This window comes from Leptodactylus fuscus, chromosome 5 (assembly GCF_031893055.1).
Source record: "Leptodactylus fuscus isolate aLepFus1 chromosome 5, aLepFus1.hap2, whole genome shotgun sequence".
Taxonomy (NCBI): domain Eukaryota; kingdom Metazoa; phylum Chordata; class Amphibia; order Anura; family Leptodactylidae; genus Leptodactylus; species Leptodactylus fuscus.
In genome coordinates, this window is record NC_134269.1 from 207,106,160 (window position 1) to 207,134,066 (window position 27,907).

The 27,907-nt window shown below is 39.9% G+C and overlaps 2 protein-coding genes across 2 annotated transcripts in view; both read right to left on the reverse strand.

Moving 5' to 3' along the window:
- ANO2 (anoctamin 2) overlaps positions 1-23,619 on the reverse strand; it is a 136,635-nt gene extending 113,016 nt beyond the window's left edge. The window contains exons 1-3 of the mRNA XM_075275073.1: positions 23,457-23,619; positions 16,977-17,158; positions 4,623-5,078 (exon numbers count right to left, since the gene is read on the reverse strand). Coding sequence (XP_075131174.1) covers positions 4,623-5,078; positions 16,977-17,158; positions 23,457-23,619 — 801 coding nt within the window. The remainder of the gene's footprint in view (positions 1-4,622; positions 5,079-16,976; positions 17,159-23,456) is intronic.
- A 2,372-nt stretch (positions 23,620-25,991) lies between these two features.
- VWF (von Willebrand factor) overlaps positions 25,992-27,907 on the reverse strand; it is a 93,047-nt gene continuing 91,131 nt past the window's right edge. Inside the window, exons 51-52 of the mRNA XM_075275106.1 lie at positions 26,949-27,043; positions 25,992-26,801 (exon numbers count right to left, since the gene is read on the reverse strand). Of these exons, the coding sequence (XP_075131207.1) occupies positions 26,613-26,801; positions 26,949-27,043 (284 nt within the window). The 3' untranslated portion in view covers positions 25,992-26,612. The remainder of the gene's footprint in view (positions 26,802-26,948; positions 27,044-27,907) is intronic.

Genomic DNA, 27,907 nt, shown 5'->3' on the forward strand with positions numbered 1-27,907 from the left:
ACAGAGATAATACACACAGTGATGTCACAGTACAGGGATAATACACACAGTGATGTCACAGTACAGGGATAATACACACAGTGATGTCACAGTACAGAGGTAATACACACAGTGATGTCACAGTACAGAGATAATACACACAGTGATGTCACAGTACAGGATAATACACACAGTGATGTCACAGTACAGGATAATACACACAGTGATGTCACAGTACAGAGATAATACACACAGTGATGTCACAGTACAGGATAATACACACAGTGATGTCACAGTACAGGGATAATACACACAGTGATGTCACAGTACAGAGATAATACACACAGTGATGTCACAGTACAGGATAATACACACAGTGATGTCACAGTACAGGATAATACACACAGTGATGTCACAGTACAGGATAATACACACAGTGATGTCACAGTACAGGATAATACACAAAGTGATGTCACAGTACAGGGATAATACACACAGTGATGTCACAGTACAGAGATAATACACACAGTGATGTCACAGTACAGAGATAATACACACAGTGATGTCACAGTACAGGGATAATACACACAGTGATGTCACAGTACAGGGATAATACACACAGTGATGTCACAGTACAGGGATAATACACAGAGTGATGTCACAGTACAGAGATAATACACACAGTGATGTCACAGTACAGGGATAATACACACAGTGATGTCACAGTACAGGGATAATACACAGAGTGATGTCACAGTACAGGGATAATACACACAGTGATGTCACAGTACAGAGATAATACACACAGTGATGTCACAGTACAGAGATAATACACACAGTGATGTCACAGTACAGGGATAATACACACAGTGATGTCACAGTACAGGGATAATACACACAGTGATGTCACAGTACAGGGATAATACACACAGTGATGTCACAGTACAGAGATAATACACACAGTGATGTCACAGTACAGGGATAATACACGCAGTGATGTCACAGTACAGGGATAATACACACAGTGATGTCACAGTACAGAGATAATACACACAGTGATGTCACAGTACAGAGATAATACACACAGTGATGTCACAGTACAGGATAATACACAGAGTGATGTCACAGTACAGAGATAATACACACAGTTTGGGAAAAATTAACTTTCAGTTCCCTTTGACTTACAACTCTCATGAGAGCAGAGATAAATGTTAAAGCAGGAAAACAGTCTTTCTAGTAAGTAAAGAATAAGACAAGATGTCGGATTAATTAAATATCAGCCATTGACTTCTCAAAGGACGGAACACAAGAGCTTTACAGATTAATTACCTCGATGACGATGGGGCTTAGGAAGTGGTGGCCACTTTGGCCCTAAAGGATAAAGAAAGAAGCACATATACTAGCGCCCAGTAACATGGCACCATTACTGCTGAGATCTCTACCACTATGGACGCCATTACGACCGCACCAGGATTGTCACCTAGCTTTCTTAGGCTTCTGAGAGAATTTGGCTTCTCCATTCCTGGTAAGTATCGCTCAGTAAGGTCGTGCCACTGTCGTAAATATAAAGATTCCTTGTTTATCTGCAAATACCCCATAAATATTATCTAAAGGGCAGGGGCATAAGGTAAATCTTACAGCCCCTGGTGCAAAAGTTCACTCGAACCCCTGCACAACTTCTTCTCACAATGTCAGCCATGTCCTGTCCATACATTTTTGCAATCTGGCACAGACCACCATGACGACTTGTTCACCACCCATAAGTACACACAGGCTTCCCATCACCCAGATTCCTTGGTACCCCCCACATAGTAATTATTTCCCCTTTTGTGCCCCCCCCACACACACACAGAATATCTCATCGACTCCATGCTGCTGATCAGCTACTAAATTTTACCAATAGATTGTTAATCTCCTTTCTGGCAGTGGTAGGCTGTGTAGCCTAAATCTTCTCACACCAGTGCACCAGGGGGCAGGGAAAATACATGTACTAGCACAGTCTGCCAGCTATCAAAGGAAATTATTCCGCTGTAGTGTGTTGAGGGTGCAGTTGCAGCTACTTCAACCCCTTTAATTATGCCAGAGTTAAAGGGGAACCCTGTTACCTACATCCTCTCTAGCTACGGCAATTAGTGCTGTCGCCTGTTAACACAGGACATCAGCTCGTAATAACACAGATGTACCGCGGTGTACCATGTTTGTTGTGGAAATAACAGCACAGTCATGTGACTAAATGAATCAATCAGCAGCCGCGGCTGCCTGCGCAGATGGGACCCAGCAGGCTGCATTATGATGCAAACACTCCCCGAGGAACCCGGACTGCACAATACATGGCACATATTTACAGCTCGGCGGAACAAGGATGGGAGGTAGTCACAGATACCTGTCACCTCTCTATGATGGCTGACATGGAAATGATAGATAGATAGATAGATAGATAGATAGATAGATAGATAGATAGATAGGAGATAGATAGATAGATAGATAGATAGATAGATAGATAGATAGATAGATAGGAGATAGATAGATAGATAGATAGATAGATAGATAGATAGATAGATAGGAGATAGATAGATAGATAGATAGATAGATAGATAGGAGATAGATAGATAGATAGATAGATAGATAGATAGATAGATAGATAGGAGATAGATAGATAGATAGATAGATAGATAGGAGATAGATAGATAGATAGATAGATAGATAGATAGATAGAAGATAGATAGATAGATAGATAGATGATAGATAGATGATAGATAGATAGATAGATAGATAGATAGATAGATAGATAGATAGATAGATAGATCAACAATGAAAGGCAGCACTCCAGATTTGCAGTGTATAAAAAAAAAAAAAAAAAATCAATGTGGTTTATTACAAAAGCGAAGTTTTGGTCCAATTCAAACAGAACCTTTCTCAAGCTTGCTTGTATTGGACCAAAATGCCACTTTTGCAATAAACCACATTAATTTTTTTTCACTGCAAATCTGGAGCGCAGCCTTTCCTTGTTCATGTAACTACATGAGACCATATGCCAGATCTTGTGGATTGTGTAACCTTCCTTGCAAGATTGTAACACAATGCTACTTCACTTCCTTTTGTACTAGATAGATAGATAGATAGATAGATAGATAGATAGATAGTTAGATAGATAGATAGATAGATAGATAGATAGGAGATAGATAGATAGATAGATAGATAGATAGATAGATAGATAGGAGATAGATAGATAGATAGATAGATAGATAGATAGATAGATAGATAGGAGATAGATAGATAGATAGATAGATAGATAGATAGATAGATAGGGAGATAGATAGATAGATAGATAGATAGATAGATAGATAGATAGATAGATAGATAGATCCATGGGCATATCTATAGGTGTGAAGATCCTGAACCCCGAAGGGACCCCAAAGTTCTCCCTTCCACATATACCATACTGGTATAGCACAATATAGATGGACAGGAAACACATTTATGTCTTTGAAGTCCAACATTGGGAAATACTTTTTTGGTAAACCATGAGGAACAAAGAAAACAAGTAATCCTTGACCAAAGCTAAACCTTCTATTGAAGCAAATAAAACCAAATGTAAGCGCCAGCCTAAGAGAATGACAAATACGGGGAGGAATATACGAAGAGTAAGGAAGACCAGGACAAGTAGATGGATGAGGACAATAATCACAGAAACCCTGTATATTCTATCAAGAGGACCAAACCAGAAGACACAAACATGATCCACATGGGCCTTGGTCAACAAGGTTGTGGCTATTTCCATAACTCTTGATTATGCCACTAGTCACAGTTTGTTCAAGATACAAGATGGCTGCCTTCCTCTGTGAATAAGATTATTACACCTTTGCCGTGTCACCCTATATTATAAGTCACCCTCTATGTTAGATATACAAATATATCCATTTACAAACAAAACTATCCAAAAAATTTTTTTGCTTGTTTGGCGGAGATCCAACACCTGATTCACTCACCGATCAGCAGATCTGTCTCTGAGCATGGGAACCTGTACAGACTGGCTTATGCAAGTACTAGGACCCCAGCTCCAGGCTCCGTCCACTAGATAGTCATGGTGACAGGGTACTGAAGATCTACTTGTATTCTTAGATCTTCAGCTCCATCATTATCACTTTCAATACTCAGAGGCAACCAGATCAGCCGATTGATGTGGTGTCCATGTGTCAGACCTCCACGGTACAGATGGTGATCAAATGGTCGTCAGTATGAAAACGCGTGGGAAGCTCGTAATGTTTACTGAACATGGTATCTACCACCATAGCCTTCATTTTTAATGGAACCAGGGACCTATGTTTCTGAATCCTGGCTGATTCCATTTACTTATAATGGGTCCCACTGGGTTTCCTTTCCAGTTCTTGCCATCAAAAACACGCCCATTAGGAACAGTCCACAGCGTAAACAGAATAGGAAGGAGCTCACCGAGAGAATGACCCATTGGGTAGCATCATGAGAAGGTGGATACTTGGTTGGTACCAAAGAATCAATCATGATCACAAAAAGGGTCAACGAGCAATAGACATTAACTGTATCAACACTATAAGAACTCACCACTTGGGTAGTCTGGTTCTGGCCTTGTAATTATGTTATTTTGCATCAAAGACCCTACTCACCTCAGGGTCTTTTTCCAATTCCAGTCCAGCTTCAATGAGGTTACGCTCAAACTCCTCTCGTTGAAGTTTTTTCTCTTCCTCAAGGGCATCCTGGTGGCTCATCTCCACCACAACCACTTCGTGTGGATGGCATGATGAGTTTCCATTCCGAGAATTCTGGTGGTCATGATTTTGTGGCTTCTGTTCATTGTGTTCTTGTACTTTCTGTTGCTGATTTTGTAATTCTCCCGGAAGAGGCTGTTCAGGGGGCGTTTTCCCAATTTCTTCGGGGGTCACAGAATTCCCATTGGAAACAATAACAGCTGGAGGCCTATGATTTGTGGGGGAACCATTGTGCTGGGAAGATCGGTGCCTGTAATGGTAGGCAAGGACATAGTCCACTTTCCTTTTACCATCCCCAAAATGCATACCGCTCTGTTTGATGGGCTGGTCTCCATCCACATAATTGTTAACAACCTGTGTAAGAAGTAATAAGAAGTAATGAGTAAACCCCAGTGGGACGAGAACACACAAACAGAAAAGTTATCCAGAATATTACCTGGGTGACAAAGTAGAAACCAATAAACAAACAGAACTTAAACCACTCTACATTCTTAACATTAGGGCAGGAAGCCAAAGATGAGTTTGCCCCATTGAGATAAAGATGTGAAAACATCAAGGCAAGGACTTAAAAAGACCTTACAACTCATCAGACAGGTGATCTGTTCCAAAAAAAATAGATTTAGATGGATGCAGTGGCTACCTACTGTATCCCCTATGCTTACCCCTGTTACTGAAACCTGCCCTTAGAAGTCCCTGAAAGGTTTTTCACAACCCACCATGGTAGGAATAATAGTGTCCATTTCCGGTTTTGAAATCAGTGAATTCAGAGCAATTCATAGGTAACGGACCTGGGCCATAAGTCTTGGGAAACTTGACAACATATTGAAAATTCTCAAGATTCATTTTGAGCCTTGGGTTCAGTGGCTTGGGTCCCTGATTCATTTCAGGTTAAACAAGTTTGTTATAGACCATACCTGATATTGGCTTAAAACATAGTGTAGAACATGGTCAGGGCTCCTAGGAACCTATCTATAAAACATAGTGTAGAACACTGTCAGGGCTCCTAGGAACCTATCTATAAAACATAGTGTAGAATACTGTCAGGGCTCCTAGGAACCTATCTATAAAACATAGTGTAGAACACTGTCAGGGCTCCTAGGAACCTATCTATAAAACATAGTGTATAACACTGTCAGGGCTCCTAGGAACCTATCTATAAAACATAGTGTAGAATACTGTCAGGGCTCCTAGGAACCTATCTATAAAACACAGTGTAGAACACTGTCAGGGCTGCTAGGAACCTATCTATAAAACATAGTGTAGAATACTGTCAGGGCTCCTAGGAACCTATCTATAATACATAGTGTAGAACACTGTCAGGGCTCCTAGGAACCTATCTATAAAACATAGTGTATGACACTGTCAGGGCTCCTAGGAACCTATCTATAAAACATAGTGTAGAACACTGTCAGGGCTCCTAGGAACCTATCTATAAACATAGTGTAGAACACTGTCAGGGCTCCTAGGAACCTATCTATAAACATAGTGTATAACACTGTCAGGGCTCCTAGGAACCTATCTATAATACATAGTGTAGAACACTGTCAGGGCTCCTAGGAACCTATCTATAAAACATAGTGTATGACACTGTCAGGGCTCCTAGGAACCTATCTATAAAACATAGTGTAGAATACTGTCAGGGCTCCTAGGAACCTATCTATAAAACATAGTGTAGAACACTGTCAGGGCTGCTAGGAACCTATCTATAAAACATAGTGTAGAATACTGTCAGGGCTCCTAGGAACCTATCTATAAAACATAGTGTAGAACACTGTCAGGGCTCCTAGGAACCTATCTATAATACATAGTGTATAACACTGTCAGGGCTCCTAGGAACCTATCTATAAAACATAGTGTAGAACACTGTCAGGGCTCCTAGGAACCTATCTATAATACATAGTGTAGAACACTGTCAGGGCTCCTAGGAACCTATCTATAATACATAGTGTAGAACACTGTCAGGGCTCCTAGGAACCTATCTATAAAACATAGTGTATGACACTGTCAGGGCTCCTAGGAACCTATCTATAAAACATAGTGTAGAACACTGTCAGGGCTCCTAGGAACCTATCTGTAAACATAGTGTAGAACACTGTCAGGGCTCCTAGGAACCTATCTATAAAACATAGTGTATAACACTGTCAGGGCTCCTAGGAACCTATCTATAATACATAGTGTATAACACTGTCAGGGCTCCTAGGAACCTATCTATAAAACATAGTGTAGAACACTGTCAGGGCTCCTAGGAACCTATCTGTAAACATAGTGTAGAACACTGTCAGGGCTCCTAGGAACCTATCTATAAAACATAGTGTATAACACTGTCAGGGCTCCTAGGAACCTATCTATAATACATAGTGTATAACACTGTCAGGGCTCCTAGGAACCTATCTATAATACATAGTGTAGAACACTGTCAGGGCTCCTAGGAACCTATCTATAAAACATAGTGTATGACACTGTCAGGGCTCCTAGGAACCTATCTATAAAACATAGTGTAGAACACTGTCAGGGCTCCTAGGAACCTATCTATCATACATAGTGTAGAACACTGTCAGGGCTCCTAGGAACCTATCTATAAAACATAGTGTATAACACTGTCAGGGCTCCTAGGAACCTATCTATAATACATAGTGTAGAACACTGTCAGGGCTCCTAGGAACCTATCTATAATACATAGTGTAGAACACTGTCAGGGCTCCTAGGAACCTATCTATAATACAAAGTGTAGAACACTGTCAGGGCTCCTAGGAACCTATCTATAAAACATAGTGTATGACACTGTCAGGGCTCCTAGGAACCTATCTATAAAACATAGTGTAGAACACTGTCAGGGCTCCTAGGAACCTATCTATAATACATAGTGTAGAACACTGTCAGGGCTCCTAGGAACCTATCTATAAAACATAGTGTAGAACACTGTCAGGGCTCCTAGGAACCTATCTATACAACATAGTGTATAACACTGTCAGGGCTCCTAGGAACCTATCTATAATACATAGTGTAGAACACTGTCAGGGCTCCTAGGAACCTATCTATAAAACATAGTGTATGACACTGTCAGGGCTCCTAGGAACCTATCTATAATACATAGTGTAGAACACTGTCAGGGCTCCTAGGAACCTATCTATAAAACATAGTGTATGACACTGTCAGGGCTCCTAGGAACCTATCTATAAAACATAGTGTAGAATACTGTCAGGGCTCCTAGGAACCTATCTATAAAACATAGTGTAGAACACTGTCAGGGCTGCTAGGAACCTATCTATAAAACATAGTGTAGAATACTGTCAGGGCTCCTAGGAACCTATCTATAAAACATAGTGTAGAACACTGTCAGGGCTCCTAGGAACCTATCTATAATACATAGTGTAGAACACTGTCAGGGCTCCTAGGAACCTATCTATAAAACATAGTGTAGAACACTGTCAGGGCTCCTAGGAACCTATCTATAAAACATAGTGTATAACACTGTCAGGGCTCCTAGGAACCTATCTATAAAACATAGTGTAGAATACTGTCAGGGCTCCTAGGAACCTATCTATAAAACATAGTGTAGAACACTGTCAGGGCTGCTAGGAACCTATCTATAAAACATAGTGTAGAATACTGTCAGGGCTCCTAGGAACCTATCTATAAAACATAGTGTAGAACACTGTCAGGGCTCCTAGGAACCTATCTATAATACATAGTGTAGAACACTGTCAGGGCTCCTAGGAACCTATCTATAAAACTTAGTGTATAACACTGTCAGGGCTCCTAGGAACCTATCTATAATACATAGTGTAGAACACTGTCAGGGCTCCTAGGAACCTATCTATAAAACATAGTGTATGACACTGTCAGGGCTCCTAGGAACCTATCTATAAAACATAGTGTAGAACACTGTCAGGGCTCCTAGGAACCTATCTATAATACATAGTGTAGAACACTGTCAGGGCTCCTAGGAACCTATCTATAAAACATAGTGTATGACACTGTCAGGGCTCCTAGGAACCTATCTATAAAACATAGTGTAGAATACTGTCAGGGCTCCTAGGAACCTATCTATAAAACATAGTGTAGAACACTGTCAGGGCTGCTAGGAACCTATCTATAAAACATAGTGTAGAATACTGTCAGGGCTCCTAGGAACCTATCTATAAAACATAGTGTAGAACACTGTCAGGGCTCCTAGGAACCTATCTATAATACATAGTGTAGAACACTGTCAGGGCTCCTAGGAACCTATCTATAAAACATAGTGTAGAACACTGTCAGGGCTCCTAGGAACCTATCTATAAAACATAGTGTATAACACTGTCAGGGCTCCTAGGAACCTATCTATAAAACATAGTGTAGAATACTGTCAGGGCTCCTAGGAACCTATCTATAAAACATAGTGTAGAACACTGTCAGGGCTGCTAGGAACCTATCTATAAAACATAGTGTAGAATACTGTCAGGGCTCCTAGGAACCTATCTATAAAACATAGTGTAGAACACTGTCAGGGCTCCTAGGAACCTATCTATAATACATAGTGTAGAACACTGTCAGGGCTCCTAGGAACCTATCTATAAAACATAGTGTATAACACTGTCAGGGCTCCTAGGAACCTATCTATAATACATAGTGTAGAACACTGTCAGGGCTCCTAGGAACCTATCTATAAAACATAGTGTATGACACTGTCAGGGCTCCTAGGAACCTATCTATAAAACATAGTGTAGAACACTGTCAAGGCTCCTAGGAACCTATCTATAAACATAGTGTAGAACTCTGTCAGGGCTCCTAGGAACCTATCTATAAACATAGTGTAGAACACTGTCAGGGCTCCTAGGAACCTATCTATAATACATAGTGTAGAACACTGTCAGGGCTCCTAGGAACCTATCTATAAAACATAGTGTATGACACTGTCAGGGCTCCTAGGAACCTATCTATAAACATAGTGTAGAACACTGTCAGGGCTCCTAGGAACCTATCTATAATACATAGTGTAGAACACTGTCAGGGCTCCTAGGAACCTATCTATAAAACATAGTGTATAACACTGTCAGGGCTCCTAGGAACCTATCTATAAAACATAGTGTAGAATACTGTCAGGGCTCCTAGGAACCTATCTATAAAACATAGTGTAGAACACTGTCAGGGCTGCTAGGAACCTATCTATAAAACATAGTGTAGAATACTGTCAGGGCTCCTAGGAACCTATCTATAAAACATAGTGTAGAACACTGTCAGGGCTCCTAGGAACCTATCTATAATACATAGTGTAGAACACTGTCAGGGCTCCTAGGAACCTATCTATAAAACATAGTGTATAACACTGTCAGGGCTCCTAGGAACCTATCTATAAAACATAGTGTAGAACACTGTCAGGGCTCCTAGGAACCTATCTATAATACATAGTGTAGAACACTGTCAGGGCTCCTAGGAACCTATCTATAAAACATAGTGTATGACACTGTCAGGGCTCCTAGGAACCTATCTATAAAACATAGTGTAGAACACTGTCAGGGCTCCTAGGAACCTATCTATAAACATAGTGTAGAACACTGTCAGGGCTCCTAGGAACCTATCTATAAACATAGTGTATAACACTGTCAGGGCTCCTAGGAACCTATCTATAATACATAGTGTAGAACACTGTCAGGGCTCCTAGGAACCTATCTATAAAACATAGTGTATGACACTGTCAGGGCTCCTAGGAACCTATCTATAAAACATAGTGTAGAACACTGTCAGGGCTCCTAGGAACCTATCTATAATACATAGTGTAGAACACTGTCAGGGCTCCTAGGAACCTATCTATAAAACATAGTGTATGACACTGTCAGGGCTCCTAGGAACCTATCTATAAAACATAGTGTAGAATACTGTCAGGGCTCCTAGGAACCTATCTATAAAACATAGTGTAGAACACTGTCAGGGCTGCTAGGAACCTATCTATAAAACATAGTGTAGAATACTGTCAGGGCTCCTAGGAACCTATCTATAAAACATAGTGTAGAACACTGTCAGGGCTCCTAGGAACCTATCTATAATACATAGTGTAGAACACTGTCAGGGCTCCTAGGAACCTATCTATAAAACATAGTGTATAACACTGTCAGGGCTCCTAGGAACCTATCTATAAAACATAGTGTAGAACACTGTCAGGGCTCCTAGGAACCTATCTATAATACATAGTGTAGAACACTGTCAGGGCTCCTAGGAACCTATCTATAAAACATAGTGTATGACACTGTCAGGGCTCCTAGGAACCTATCTATAAAACATAGTGTAGAACACTGTCAGGGCTCCTAGGAACCTATCTATAAACATAGTGTATAACACTGTCAGGGCTCCTAGGAACCTATCTATAATACATAGTGTAGAACACTGTCAGGGCTCCTAGGAACCTATCTATAAAACATAGTGTATGACACTGTCAGGGCTCCTAGGAACCTATCTATAAAACATAGTGTAGAACACTGTCAGGGCTCCTAGGAACCTATCTATAATACATAGTGTAGAACACTGTCAGGGCTCCTAGGAACCTATCTATAAAACATAGTGTATGACACTGTCAGGGCTCCTAGGAACCTATCTATAAAACATAGTGTATGACACTGTCAGGGCTCCTAGGAACCTATCTATAAAACATAGTGTATGACACTGTCAGGGCTCCTAGGAACCTATCTATAAAACATAGTGTATGACACTGTCAGGGCTCCTAGGAACCTATCTATAAAACATAGTGTATGACACTGTCAGGGCTCCTAGGAACCTATCTATAAAATATAGTGTAGAACACTGTCAGGGCTGCTAGGAAACTATCTATAAAGGCTCCTATAAAGACTCCTAGGAACCTATCTATAAAACATAGTGTATAACACTGTCAGGGCTCCTAGGAACCTATCTATAAAACATAGTGTACAACACTGTCAGGGCTCCTAGGAACCTATCTATAAAACATAGTGTAGAGCACTGCTAAGGCCAATCAGAGGCCTAAGGAAAGGGACACAGGATGTCTCAGTAGGGACTTGCACCACAAGAAAATACCAAACCAGCAGGAATGGATCACAGTGGGTGACACAAGAGCATCAGGAACAGGTGAGTATAGTGTTTAAAAAAAAAATTCACCATCCTCGGCCTAATATGAAAAAATGTATCCTGGACAACCTCTTTAAGGCTACTGTTTTGTTACAATGTGTATTTTTTGTGGATTTCCAAGGTTGGCTTTCTCCCAACTTTTCAGACTATTGACCCTATTTATGTGAATGTATAGCCCATCCTCTATACACAAATAAGTAATCTCTCTCCTTCAACTGAGCGGCTTATACAGAGGACATAAAATCACATTTTTGTAGGCAATAAGGTCATCATGAGCCTGAAAAACAGGCCAGGAACAACCATACACTTTCTTCAGAGTGTAGAAGCCCGTTTATGTAAGACGTCACAAATCATATTTTTCCATTTTTGCCAAGAGCCTGACCTTCAGGATGGCAAATACTTATGACATGCTCTATGGATTTAATTGAGTGCACTCCCTGATAAGGAGCTTTGTCTACTAGATAGAGTAGAGAGCCACTACAAGCATGTTCTTGCTACTTGGTTTTAATGGGCACTCTGTGATGTTTTTCATACTCAAGGATACGGCAATGGGACCCGCCACGATTAGGTCAATGCCAAGTGACCTGTTCCAAGCTAAAGTGTTTTCCTATTTGTGCCTTTAACTTGTAACGGATTTCAATAGAGATGCCTTGAAAATGGGGCTACATAAAGTAGTGAAAACCCTTGGTATACAACCATGGTAGTCTATAGGAATATACAACCAGCAAACACAGACAACTCTCAGGAGATTTTCACGTGACAGTGAAACAACAAAATGCAACCATAAAACCATACAGTGAAAAAAGCTATAACTAAACCTGTAGCACCACAAGAACCTTTATGTAGGAATTATCAGATATCAACTATTTTTGTTTTTCATGAAATATTGAATTTTTTGACAAAAACATTCAAATAACATGATTTAAAATTTGGCAAATAATTTTTCCATTTATGTAAAAAATTTATCATTTCTCTAAAATATACAGTCATGCCCCTTCCAAGCCCCATATCTCACTAAATCACATGATAACTATGAACTGAATTAAAATATAAAATATATAAATGAAAAAAATACATAAATCATTTTACTTAAATGTAACAGAGAAAGATTAAATTGATAGAAAATGAAACAATTTTCTTTGAAAATAAATTATAATTTCATTTTTAAAAAGTTTGGTCATTAAAAATCAGGTATATTTTTGTAAAAAAAAATCTATATTTTTTCTTTTTTAAATGTGCAACTTCAAGGGAAAATTTCATTCTTTTAGCGCCAAATATTCCCCAAGTAAGTTCCAATTAAATTTTGCAGATCTGTAATGTTTTTCCTTCTATGTGAAGATTTCTCAGGGCAGGTGGTGTATCGTGGTGGGTTAATTGACACCTGATGAAAGTTCAGGCCGCCTATTATAATTTGCTCTGCGCCATGGAACCTGTACCTTCTAATTATGTGTTATTCACGATGATAATACATCCAGTGTTTACAAAACCAATGCCATGCGACACCGTTCCGCTCAATTTCTCATGGCTATAATTTTTGGTTTACATAGGATGTTCCATGTTGGGGTTAACCTATAATCTTGGACGTGTGACGTTAAAGCTAGCAAGTAGATATCCCTTCCCAGTTCACCTCAGTATACTTACTGGAAGTCCTTGAAGGCTTTCAGGGTCCATGCTTGAAACTGAATCCAAAAATATCCCCTCCCTAGGAGAGAGTTACCAAAATGCCTCAGCTGGGAACTCGGTGAATGTCATCCTCTTGGTTTTGAGAGATAGAGAACCCATGAAACACAATCCATTGTGAGATGAAATAGGATCTGTAGAGTTTCAGCTTGCGGTGGGACGTGGTGACAGTCAATGGCCGTGCTGTCGTAGATAGGATGTGCGGTGTAACTGATCACCGGTAGGTCCTTTCTTCTCTGCTGGTTCTCTATAAATCTGGGCACTGTTTTCTCTCATTGCCTTGGCACCTAATCTTCCCAGTAAAAGATGTCTCCATAGAGACACTGAGAACATGAAGCAGCTCTGCTCCCAGGTGGACAAGGGAGGGGGAAGTAAAGACTCTTACCTTGAAAGTAATTATTATGATGCTAGAGAAAGAGGAGAGTCTCCGCATCTACCTGACACTTCAGGTTCTAGACTTCCAAAAACAATAGCAATAGACCCACAACAACAGGTTTACTTCACAGATGGACACAAAATCCTTCTGAGCTTAGAATTATCTGTTATATAATAAGGTGAATCCCTGGAAAAATAGATTTGGTTGCGGAAATATCTGTCTGCCTGTCTACAGATGTAGCAAAGATGAGTTTGTCATTTGGTGTGATGTGTCAGGACATTGCTGGGTGGTTTGGGGGGATTTGAAAAAGATCTGAAGATAAATCTAATGCTCCAACCTGATATACAAGATATGTCTATGCAGAATGGATGGTAGAAATGGTACAATCTATCTATCTATCTATCTATCTATCTATCTATCTATCTATCTATCTATCTATCTCCTATCTATCTATCTATCTATCTATCTATCATCTATCTATCTATCTATCTATCTATCTATCATCTATCTCATAGCTATCTATCATCTATCTATCTCCTATCTATCTATCTATCTATCTATCTATCTATCATCTATCTATCTATCTATCTATCTATCATCTATCTCTCTATCTATCTATCTCCTATCTATCTATCATCTATCTATCCTCTATCTATCTCCTATCTATATCTATCTATCTATCTATCTATCTATCATCTATCTATCTATCCTCTATCTATCTCCTATCTATATCTATCTATCTATCTATCTATCTATCTCCTATCTATCTATCTCCTATCTATCTATCTATCTATCTATCTATCTATCATCTATCTATCTATCCTCTATCTATCTCCTATCTATATCTATCTATCTATCTATCTATCTATCTATCTATCTATAAATCTATCTATTTATTTATCTATCTATCATCTATCTATCTATCTATCTATCTCCTATCTATCTATCTATCATCTATCTATCTATCTATCTCCTATCTATCTATCTATCTATCTATCTATCTATCTATCTATCATCTATCTATCTATCTATCTATCTATCTATCTATCTATCATCTATCTCATAGCTATCTATCATCTATCTATCTCCTATCTATCTATCTATCTATCTATCTATCTATCTATCTATCATCTATCTCTCTATCTATCTATCTCCTATCTATCTATCATCTATCTATCCTCTATCTATCTCCTATCTATATCTATCTATCTATCTATCTATCTATCTATCTATCATCTATCTATCCTCTATCTATCTCCTATCTCTATCTATCTATCTATCTATCTATCTATCTATCTATCTATCTATCTATCTATCTCCTATCTATCTATCTCCTATCTATCTATCTATCTATCATCTATCTATCTATCCTCTATCTATCTCCTATCTATATCTATCTATCTATCTATCTATCTATCTATCTATCTATCTATAAATCTATCTATTTATTTATCTATCTATCATCTATCTATCTATCTATCTCCTATCTATCTATCTATCTATCTATCTATCTATCATCTATCTCATTTCTAGCTATCGACTAATATCTATCTCATATTATGGAGTAGCAATGTTTTCCTCTGAGAGACGCCATAATAAGAAACACCAGATATTGGGTCGTTTTTGCTCCAGCATACCTTCAATGCTGTAGATCTTCTTTAACGTTCAACCTTGGAATTGCAAAGGCTGAAAACCGAGGGTGAAGTATGCAGCTATAATTGACATGCCCTCATATGTATAATGGCCCTCTTAGGCCCCACACAATGTAATGACCTATTTATTCTTCCATACACTATAATGGCCCCTTATGCCTCCAAACAGTATTATGGACTCCTTATGCCCCATACAGTATAATAGTCATCTTATAACCCACATATAATTCTCTTATATGTTCCTATATGTCCTATATATTCTCCTTTATGCTCCCCATACAGTAAAATACCTTTTGTAATTGCACCTATATGCCCCCATACAATACAGCGCCTCCCATATGGCCCCATACATTACAATGCCCCATATACTGGTCCTTTATGTCCCCATACAGTATAGTGGCCCCTTATGCCTCCATACAATAGATCCTTATTCCCCCATACATTACAGTACCCATTTATCCCTCATAAAGTACAATATTCCTGCCCCCTCCCCCTGTGTGAGCTGATAAAGCAGATTTCATTCTCACTTACTGCTTCTGGCTCCTCAAACATTGGCCCTTTCCCTGTTCCCGTGCTGGCACACTTAACCCCGTAAGCACCAGGCAGGGAGAGGGCAAGGTCTGAGAACTTAGATTCGGTAAGTGAGAGATATATCTTTTTTTTTTATTATTTAGATTGTGAGCCCCATATAGGGATCACAATGTGCTTTTTTTCCCCTATCAGTATGTCTTTGTACAATGTTAGGAAATCCACGCAAACACGGAGAGAACATACAAACTCCTTGCAGATGTTGTTCCTGGCAGGATTTGAACCCAGGACTCCAGCGCTACAAGGCTACAGTGCTAACCACTGAGTCACCATGTTGCCCCCGTGAGATCTATATCTGCATTCACCGATTGGCTCTATTAACAGGACAATGACCACTTCTATCTGTATTGATGGAAACCCTCATTCAAGAAACCGAGTAGGGATGACTCCACCCAGCTGTCAGTTACTGACTAGGACCACCCACTGGGCTCCTAATAGAACATGCAGAAGTTTACTTGAATCAGTGAAGAGTTATACTGAATCTTTTCCTATAAAACCATAGCTCTCTCTGCTCAGCTCCTCCTTCTCTATAACATGGCGCCTGTATCGGATCGGATTGTATGTACAAGGTGACACATGACCGTCAACCCTTATAACCATCCATAATACATTCAGAAAATAAGCTTAGTAATTGCCTTCTTACATCCTAACCTACTGGATTGAGAGCAGAGAGTCTAGGGTCGGGGGGGTAGCAAAAATGGTGTTCAGCGCTCTCTCTCGGTGATGGTGATGTCGTGCGCCTGGGGTGATATCACTAGCACTAGATATATCCATATACACTACAGTATATTTGAGTATTTCTGTATATTCACATTAAATTACACTGCAGAAACTATCATTTGACTCACACCATTAGTTGACCATTGAAGGACTACTTACTGAGTTATGGATGTCCACGCTAGATGGTTCGAAAGCCCCATTGATGTTGCCTTGATGCGGGTAGGGGGTCGGGAGGTACTGGGTGACCGTGAGATATTTGGATTTCTGTGCCGTGTTTGGACTTCCAGTTGCTGCTCTTTGTTGCTGTCCATTGCTAAGTTGATTCACAGATAAAGGAATATCTGAAAAAAGAGAAAGTTGCTGAGATACAGTCACCGAAAGAGGACCTTTCCACCTCCACCAACTCAAGCTTTTTTCATCCTTGTCAAAAAGGTTATGTCACTACTTGTGGCTACTCCTGAAGACATTGTCTAGGTGGCTCTCTGTTATTCATCATTAATCCCCATATGAAGATGTGGTCTTGCAGGAACCCACCAGGTGAGTAGTTTCAGTAAGTGGTGGATGTGCTAGGTTGATTGAGCGAGAGAGAGAGTGGCATAGAAGGGCAGGAACATGGTCAATGGACAAGCTGAGGTCAAGGCAGGTAGAGTTGGTTAGAAGTACAAAGGTCAGGACAGGTGTCACAGAGTCAATATGGTAAACAGGCTGAGGTCTGGACAGGCAGAGTTGGGTATACAGGCAGAGGTCAAACAGGAGCAATCAGAGAAAAAGTGCAAAGACACTCTTTTACAGGGACTAGCAAGGCTCGTAATCTTATTGCTCAGGCACCTTCCAGTGGAGGAAGGTGTCTTAGGTAGTCCACAGGTGCAGGTTATTAACTGGGAACAGATTACCAAATAATTCTATAGACCAGCACATACACCCTGTGGGCAAGGACTGGAGCATAGAGCCCATGGTCTGGTAGAGTGGTGCAGCTGGCAGAGAAAGAATGCTGCAGCCATGACCAGCCGGGGCTACACTAGGTTCACATCTACGTTGGAGTCTCCTAAAATCGTCCTCCAAAAATCGATGGAGAGAAAAGTCCTGCACGGTGGACTTTTAGTATTAAAATGATGGAAACCCGATGGACTCCATTTTAGTCTTTGGGGTTTGTGAGTGTCTGGGGGTTACCACTTCTTAGCAGATGGACTCTTTGTTGTTCGGGTCCTCACACGGACTTGAATGATAGCGTGAACACAACAATGTTAACATCCACTGGACATTATCACTATATGTAAGGACAAGCCCCTGATTTATTCAAAAATATCCTAAGAAAATGTACTCCAGAATTTTTGTCCATAAAAAATCTAAGTATTTACAGAAAATCACATGTCAGAATCCTTTTAAGGACTTTATCTGGTGGACTTTCCCTCAAACTTCTAACGTCTGGATGATATTCTTTAAGGTTTTCTCGATAATTGGAGAATTCTTAAGGAGTAATGAATTTAAACAATTTAGAGAAAACCAGAAATAAATAGCGACTGTTCCTCGGGTTTAGTAAATTGTGGTGTTTAGATGTTGATGTTGTCTTCTACGTGATGAGTATCTAGTTGCTGTATGTTTGTAGACATGATACTATAGGACATCTCCGACAGTCCATCAAGTTAAAGCAATTTTCTCGACCATATAAACATCATTTATATACATTCTGTCCCCAAGAACATTCTGTGTACATATATATTACATGTCAGACATAATTTGTTTGCTGCTTTGCATATGAAACACAATATTCTGGTCGAGGTCATTATGGAAGGCCCCACTTTACTAAGGAGGAGGTCATAGAAATCACTTTAATTGGAATATACAATTCATGTTCCATTTGCAGATTGTTCTAAAATTTCCATGGAATATATTGCTGAATGGATAATCCAAGACTACCTATAACCAGGGTAACAGATCTAGTAGTTGCTACTGAAGGAATCTACCATCCTCTAAAGGCTGCTTTCAGGAATTTTGCCCCACCACTTCCCCGTCATGTAATACATGTAATGTCATGTTCTATGTCCACACAAAATATAATGCTCGCCATTATGGTGTCCAAATAAAAAATTTGCCGAACCCATATTGGTACCTGTCATTGTTTTACTGTTGGGTGGTAAAAAGAGGGAAGGAGTGGAGAACTATCCTCTACAGAGGAACCCTGTGAGGAACTGGCCCAAGGGACACAGAGAAGGGGCACAGAGGTGATGACAAACTTTATGCCTTTCTACCCCTTGAGGCAAAACACAGTCATGGTGACTCTATTTTGAACTTTGGGATAAGAACTTCTCTCTTCTAATTTTGGGAAGGTGCTGTAACATGGTAGTAGAAGGTATCCTAGAAGAAAATGAATCACCAGTAAGAGCCTCCTTGCAATTATCCCATAAAAAATGGCAAATGACTCTCCGTAAAGGGGGGAAGATCCACATTGTCAACTCATGGCCATTTTAAGGTGACCAAAAACATGATGTCAACACCTTTGCTCTAGTAAAACACAAAGATTGCTTCAAAGCAGAGAAGGAACGATGAGTACTATGACGGCCAAAGTGGGCCCTAAAGGCCTGCTAGTCTTTTGGCCAATGCATGAAAGTTTTTTTAAGCCATTTCTTGCACTTCGGTTGTTCACATAGTTTATGTTAAGGACCATTTGAGATGAGTTGTAGAGATGGGGTAGTGGCAGGTTACGACAATTAAGGAGGAAGAAGATATGGATCTCCTTGACATACAAGAAATTCCATATACCACGGTGGTCTTCAACTTGGTCCTATCAGGTTCCCAGTGTCCTATCAGCAGTTGACTACAGTGGACCTGAAACGGGGGGTGAAGTTCAAGCTAGTAAGTGAATATTCCCATCATCTACTCCTTTAACATCCCAACACACCTACTTTAAATCTTGAATGAGGGTTCTCAACTTCAGTCTAAGCAAGGGTTGTCCAATTGGGATAACTCATACGGAGGTTATGCCTAGCTAAATGAATAATGTGAAATAAAATATAATAAATAAATAAAAAAATAAATAAAATAAAAAACCTACTGATGACCTGTCCTTAGCATAGGTTATCAACATCAGATCAGTGGTGGTCTGACACGTGACGACTCCACCGATCAGGATAGAGTAGGAAGCAGACAGCTCTATCCACTGCGTGATGGCTGTGTCAGTTTACTTCTGCCACTAGCCTGGTATGGCCAGCTACATCCAGCTCTGTCTACTGTATAGTACTGATTGTTGGCGGCGATCCAACACCAAGATCAGCTATTCACACTAACCACCAGCACAAAACTGCACAGATGGATAATCAATAGATCCATCAGCCTAGACTTACAAGGATCGGACATCAATATCAAAAGTATAGATAACCCCTTTAATTGGATTGTCATGTAATGTTCCTTGAAGCTCAAAAAAATCATTGCCCCCTCAATGACTACCGTACCTCAGATAACTCCAGTTCTAAGATCTTCTTGAAACATTTACATCTATATATGTGACTGATAGTAGTTGTTAAAATCTTTCTACATAAAGAGGTTGTCCCATCTGGACACTTCCTCTCCATATTCTCTTGTGGGCCTGCTCAAAGCCTTAGTGGTTTCCACTCCAGTGGACTTGGTGCCCATTTTGTTGAGTGACTCATGTATTCCCACCAAGATGGTTACAGAATGTAAAGAGATCACAGGAAGTGAAGAAAAGAGACAGAGAAATCACCAGTTACTCTAAAAGTCCCTCCAATTATCGAAAGCTTCTAACGTGTTCTCATCACTGGTGGTCCAAGCCAAGTATTTGCATTGATTGGCACTTACTTATAGTTTTAAGACCATCTTCAGCCTGAGAAGAAGACTATGGAAGTCGAAAAAGCCCAGCATTCCACAGCCCTTTCGTTTTAGTTATTGATGGTGATCTCAGGAGTGGGCCTGGTCCACCACCGATGAGATCTCCAAACATGTTAAAAGGTTTTCTAAATTAGAGATATATATTTGTGCAGCCCTGTTGGTGTTTAGAGACTTATGGCAATGGCAATGTCCCATGGGTAAAGTATTCAAATGAGCTCATACATGGAAAACCAAAGTTATCCATCTATAGACGGCAGAAGTTTTTAATCATTTATTCCTCCTCAGTATAGATAAGTCTCTGTACACCACTGTGTCTCTTCAAAGAGAAACAGTACCCCTTCCCCACCCCCAAGGAATCTCATCCACCGATCCAGTGAAAAAGTTCAATAAAAATATTTTTTCTAATAAATTGAATGAGTTTTATTAAACCTAATTTATACACCGTATTAGGGAATTCTGGATAAGAGAGAAGGTCTTCTATTGAGGTCATTTGTTGGCCAAAGTGGAGAGCAGTTACAAAGATCATCTCAGGATCTCGATATCCCAATGAGTTGAATAGTCATAGTGTATGGTTAATTTACCCAATAGTGGCACTATAGAGTTAGAGTTACCCATAAATTAGAACTAACTGTTGGGAGTCCCTGAAGGAAGAACAAATTTGAGATCAACTTTTCGTCAAGAGAACCTTCACAAAATTTAGACACAGCCAACAAGCCAATATCTGGACTATCAAGCATGATACCGATCGGTGGATTATTCCCCAATTCTCATTCCAATGTAGATAGATACAGTGCTGGTTTCTTCACCAACACATATGAACATGCAATGTTTTGGCTCTAAACTGGACCCAGAATGATTCAGTTTGGAGCTTAATCTTTGCGTCTTCGCATTGTTACTTGATATCCTTCCATCAAGGATGTCACCATCCATCTTAAGGATGTCACCAGGCCACAGGTCCATTAAGTAGAGTGTAGAGATGAACGAGTAGTTAAATACTCGATATTCGTTTCGAGTAGCCCCTCAATATTCGACTACTTGAATCGAATATCAAATCCTATTATAGTCTATGGGGGGAAAATGCTCGTTTCAGGGGTAGGCAACATTCGATCAAACTGAACTTACCAAGTCCATGAGTGAGGGTCGGGCTGGATTCTCGGAGAAGTCTTCTCCGCGCAGCGTCCCACGCAGTTGTCATCCGGCAATTAATTCACTCTGCTAGGCATCGGGCCTGGTCATAGACGATTGCGCATTCCCGCACTACAAGAAAATGGCCGCTTACAGTCAAAGCAGCCATTTTCTTGTAGCGCGGGCATGCGCAGTCCGCTTTGCCAGGCCCGATGCCTGGCAGAGTGAATTCAGAGCCGGAAGACGCCGCAGGGACGCAGCGAGGAGAAGACTGCTAAAGGTAGGAGAAGAACCAGCGTTGATTGGCCGACTGTATAGCATTCGGCCAATCAACGCTGGTTCTGCATCAAATTTTTCCATTCGAATAGTGAGTGGTACTTGATCGAGTACGAGTATTTCGAATACCATAGTATTCGATCGAATACCTACTCGATCGAGTACTACTCGCTCATCTCTAATAGAATGTATTTGGTCATGTGACAGAGAGTCGGAACATCAGAGGAACTAGAGTTCTGGCCTCCCCAGCTACCCTACGGCAAGTAATAAATGGGTTATGGGGGGCCAGGGTGTTTATTATACTATTTTTATACAAAAAAAATGATGGTGGTATTTTAAGCTTTAAAGGGGAGCTTTTTTAACTTATTTATGTATTTAGTAATTCCACCAATTAATACGGTGTAACTTAATCATTTCTTAGGTCGTTTTAATATAATTATTGGTAGTAAGACATCTGAGTTCAGGCCGCGCAGGCAACACCATTATCCACTTCTATTGTACGTACAGTTACAAATATCCAACCCTATAAATTATGAAAGAAAATGTCTTTTGTTCACCACCTGTTAGCGAAAACATCTTGTTCTAAATTTGTCTTAAGTGTCTTTATTTATTTTTTTATTATTATTATTATTATTATTATTATTATTATTATTATTATAATATGTATGGTAATAAATTAAATTCTATGAACAACCAATTTTTATTTAGTAATTTATTGTTATTTAATTTTTTTTCTCACATACTGTACTTTAAAATAATTCCATTCTCTATACAATTTTTTGTGAATAAATAAAGAATTAAGACAATCTAAAAAAAAATCACTGGATAATTTTACAAAAGCCAAAAGAAATAATCCTATTATTTCACTTTTTTTAAAAAAAAATTATAGTGTTATAAATTTTTTTTAATTTTATCTATAATCTAAAAAAAATATTTTATCTGTTATCAAAATCTGTTTGTGTCTTTATTATCCTAGCATATATTTGTTTTTATTACACTTGTTTACATTAACTTAAAGTAAAAAATAATTTTTGAAAATTTTGGTAAATTTTTCATTTTATATATTATTTTTTTACTCAAATGCAATATTATGTAATGACTCTATTAAAAAAAAAATTCTGTAATCTATTTTAATTAATCAGATCAAAAAAAAAAAAAATCACTGGATAATTTTATAATGCTAAGCCACAAAGGCCGAAAAAATAATTATATTATAGACAGCTTGCCTGGTAAACTAGAAATATTGTGTATACTTAGTGCACCTGCTACACAATCCCATAGAGAATTCCTACGTTCAGTAGTCCCAGGCTATGGTGATCGATGGGCCATGTAACAATTACAAAAGGTGAAGAAATATACAAACAAAAAACCATTCGTTCGGAGGGATAAACTCACCGGTCAGTTGTGCGGAGGAAGATTCCATATTGCACTGAGGGATTTGTCTGCTGGAAGTTGAGACACAGCTAATAGGATGAAGTGGATGTGAAGCTACTGTGTACAATCTGCTTCTGCTTCTAACCTGTCTTAATTTGCCAATGGTACTGGCTGCTAATTCCATCCCAGCTTCAACCTACTTTAGGCAAACACTGAGTGGGACTAATTCGTCAGACCTTCTGCTAACGTAATCGCCAGCCTGGAAGAACAATAGTCCGAGGGGAAAAAAAAAATTCAAAAATTTCAAGAAATACAGGACACCAACAAAAAAAAAAAGCCCACAAAAAGAGACAAAGAAAACAGGAATTATGGCACCTAGCAATTATTACGTCCTTTAGAAAGTGTCCCACAAAGGGGAGGTATTGTCTCCCGAAGGTCAGACGTCAAATAAAAAGCCATTCCATTTGTAAAAATATACAAAAGAGCAATAACGTGGAAAATCCAGAAGAAGGGAAATCCAATAAGCATGACAGCCCGGGTCCTGCTCTCGGAATATTGTGGTATTGTCGAGGTGAGAACAATGCTCTTTGTAGAGTCATAAGAACTCTACTACTATAGACTGTGGAGGGTTGAACCTTTTATAGATCTTGTTTTTTTTTTTTTTTAATCTCAGGTTACACTTGGTATACGAAGATACAGTCCTGCTTTAAATATTAAAAGGTTTACCTTGTAATCGCCGGCTCGCGTGGATATCACAGAGCCTTTCCGACCTTAAAAAAGGAGTAAAACGGTATGGGATTAGGTGTTACCTTTTAACTATTGGGGAATATTTACCTTAAAGGGAATGTCCACTCTTTAATGCCCTGACATTTTTAAGCTAAAAAATTTCACCATTCCTTCCAACTCCAACTTTTTGCATCCTTCAATAGGTGCCACTCTACTGAATCTGGCGCAGTTGAATTTTTTTCTCTAGCCCCCACCGTTCTCAAGTAATGACTTCTGTCACTTCCAGGACAATTATACTCACTACTGCCAGGTGGGCAGTTCAAGGCTGGAGCAGACAGACAGGGACCGCCCACCTGACGGAAGACTGATGAAACTAACAGAAATTCTTGAGAATGATGAAAAAGAAAGAAAAATGAAAATTTTGTAATAAAGTAACATAACATATAGTGTGAAAAATGTGCCAAACTTAGCAAAAAAATTCTGAAGTTTCCAACAGTTCGGAACATCAAAACTACAAATGTTCCTTGGCTCACTCCTAAAAAATGTAATGTATATGGGGAAATATTCTCAGCTCCATTGTAAATTAACCAGATCTTTTTGTTAGATTTTTTTTCATTAGTAGAATGTGAACCAGGCAGCTCTCTCTTCCTCTACCAATAGGAAATCCCAGCACTAATCAAAAACTAAATTATATCTGCCCAGCCGAATCGATGCCAAGCAGTGTCTCCCCATTATCAATGGTTACATACATGTAAGCTTCAGAAGATGAGTATATAGGGGTTTTGAACTGACAGGAATGAGCTTTCAGATATCTCAAGGTAGGACATCATGACGCCAGGTGCATCCAGGTGTGTCGGATGCGAAGAGGAGATAGAGCCAGACACCTTGTAGGAGGCCCAAAAGAGGTATTGGAAAGGGAGTCTGAATGTTTTTTCACTTAAAGAGGACTTTTCATGTCCTCAGGCACATATAGTGTAATTCACAACAGTGCGCTGAATTCAGTGCACTATCGGCTTTCCCGTTCTGTGCCCCCGCTGAAGAACTATCGGTGCCATTACTGTCGGTCAAGAAGACCCCTCCTCACAGTAGCATCTTTTGCGCTGTACTGTGAGAGGGGGCATTCCTTACTGCCCAGCAATGATGCTGAGTGGTGAGGAACGCCCCCTATACTCGTCTAAGGACTACTACTGCCAGGAGTAGGGGAGGCATTCCTCACCACAATCTTAAGAGATTGCCAATCTTTACTGATGTCCTATCCTTAGGATAGGTCATTAATATATGACCGGTGGGGGTATAATTCCAGAAGTAGTGACAGCAGTGATCAGAAGACATCTCCAACTCCAAAATGGACTATAGTGCGAGATCTAGCTCAGCCTCTACGCAATGCAGGGTACTGTGATATTCCGTGAAGAGGCTGCAGCGATCACCTGTCTCTTCAAACAGTGATGGGTGGGGGTCTGGCTATCATACTCCCACCTATCAGACCACTCCTAAGAAAACCTAAGGACAGGTCATCAATATGTATGTGCTTTAATCTCCTTCAGATCCCATGAAGAAAAAAACATGACATGCTCCATTATATGGAGTCAATGGGAAGAAGACAATGACTTATGGTGGCTTCAAATGGGGGTTCTCCAGAGTCGTTCACATGATGATCCCGATAGATGGACCTTTGGTGTGCATTAGATTAGGGAACATGAAGTGTTGTTGGTATAAATCTGACAAGGTACTAGATCTACCAACTTTTCATGGTCGAACATGGTCCAATGTCAACATCTGTTGATCCCAGAATGACCACAGTGGCGAAAGAACACGAAAAGATGGTCGGGTTTTTATCTTCACTTTATTTATATCTTTGTATTTTTTTGCTAAGTAAAGAACATGAAGGACATCATAGCATTAATATTTAACAGACAGAATTGATCATCTGATGGTTATGCGGAAGGCAGTGGTTACATTTCCGATCCTTTCAGTACATAGGACAATTTCCGTCATTTACAGCTAGATGGGTTGAGCTTTTTGGAGTAAATGTAAATGAAAGTACTCATGAATTAGTAAAAATATTTTTAAAAAAACTCTATGTTTTATGTTATATAGAATTATCTGTTCATAAAAATAAAGACATTTTTCTAGAAATTGAAATTTGAAAATTTCAAACCCTTAAAATTGCACAAAATGAGTAGAAATTGAAATTTTAAAATTTCAAACCCTTAAAATTGCACAAAATGAGTAGAGGTGATGTTTTGCAGGTCTCTGACCATTGGTGGAGCTGTTTTACTTGCTCTTTTAGGTAACTTTTTCAGGACAACTCCCACCATTCAGGACATTTAGGCTCAAAATGCAGAAAAAAGGCAAAGTCTAATAGACACGATGAATTGTATGTGTCACGCTGTGGTACAGAGATGGGCACAATGCAAAGACTGGAGTTTATACAAAAATAGTTGGGTGCTTTTATTTGTTACATTTTCGGGACACACATTCGCAGTTGGTAGCTTGGGTGACTTCATGTTCCACTGTGGTCCCATTGGTGCATCGGAGGGAAACGTTCACCAGTTCGGTCTGGATAGCGGAGCAGCAGGTGCACTGGTCTTCCATGCTGCGGGTTTTTGTATTGTAGATGGAAGTACTGGTGCATTTACCCTGCAATGGATAGAGATAACAAATATGCGATAAAGAGGACGCGTCCATTGGCCAAAAAATCATGCTAAGTGGTGCAAAATACCTATACACATATATAGGTTCTATAGACATTTCTATACCGCATATCAAAGCACTCCTCGGTCTTACCTGACATGACATTATGCTCAGCTGTCTCTCTGACACGCAGTCATCAACTTGAATATATTTGGGTACTGCGGCCTGTTTGCATTCTGGCTCCACACCTAAGAATAGTACATAAAAAGTATAACCGTAAGTCATTCATCTTACCATCACTGACATACTGTGTGAAAATGTACAGATATAGTGAAGGAATAATCGCACAATCACAGTTCCCATTAAAGTCTAACTAACCTATCTATCTGCAGGGCTGGGGTGATATGCTGGTTCTGGTGACACTAACCTATCTATCTGCAGGGCTGGGGTGATATGCTGGGGTCTGATGACACTAACCTATCTATCTGCAGGGCTGGGGTGATATGCTGGTTCTGGTGACACTAATCTATCTATCTGCAGGGCTGGGGTGATATGCTGGTTCTGGTGACAGTAACCTATCTATCTGCAGGACTGGGGTGATATGCTGGGTCTGGTGACAGTAACCTATCTATCTGCAGGACTGGGGTGATATGCTGGTTCTGGTGACAGTAACCTATCTATCTGCAGGGTTGGGGTGATATGCTGGTTCTGGTGACAGTAACCTATCTATCTGCAGGGCTGGGGTGATATGCTGGATCTGGTGACACTAACCTATCTATCTGCAGGGTTGGGGTGATATGCTGGTTCTGGTGACAGTAACCAATCTATCTGCAGGGCTGGGGTGATATGCTGGTTCTGGTGACAGTAACCTATCTATCTGCAGGGCTGGGGTGATATGCTGGTTCTGGTGACAGTAACCTATCTATCTGCAGGACTGGGGTGATATGCTGGGTCTGGTGACAGTAACCTATCTATCTGCAGGGCTGGGGTGATATGCTGGTTCTGGTGACACTAACCTATCTATCTGCAGGGCTGGGGTGATATGCTGGATCTGGTGACAGTAACCTATCTATCTGCAGGGCTGGGGTGATATGCTGGTTCTGGTGACACTA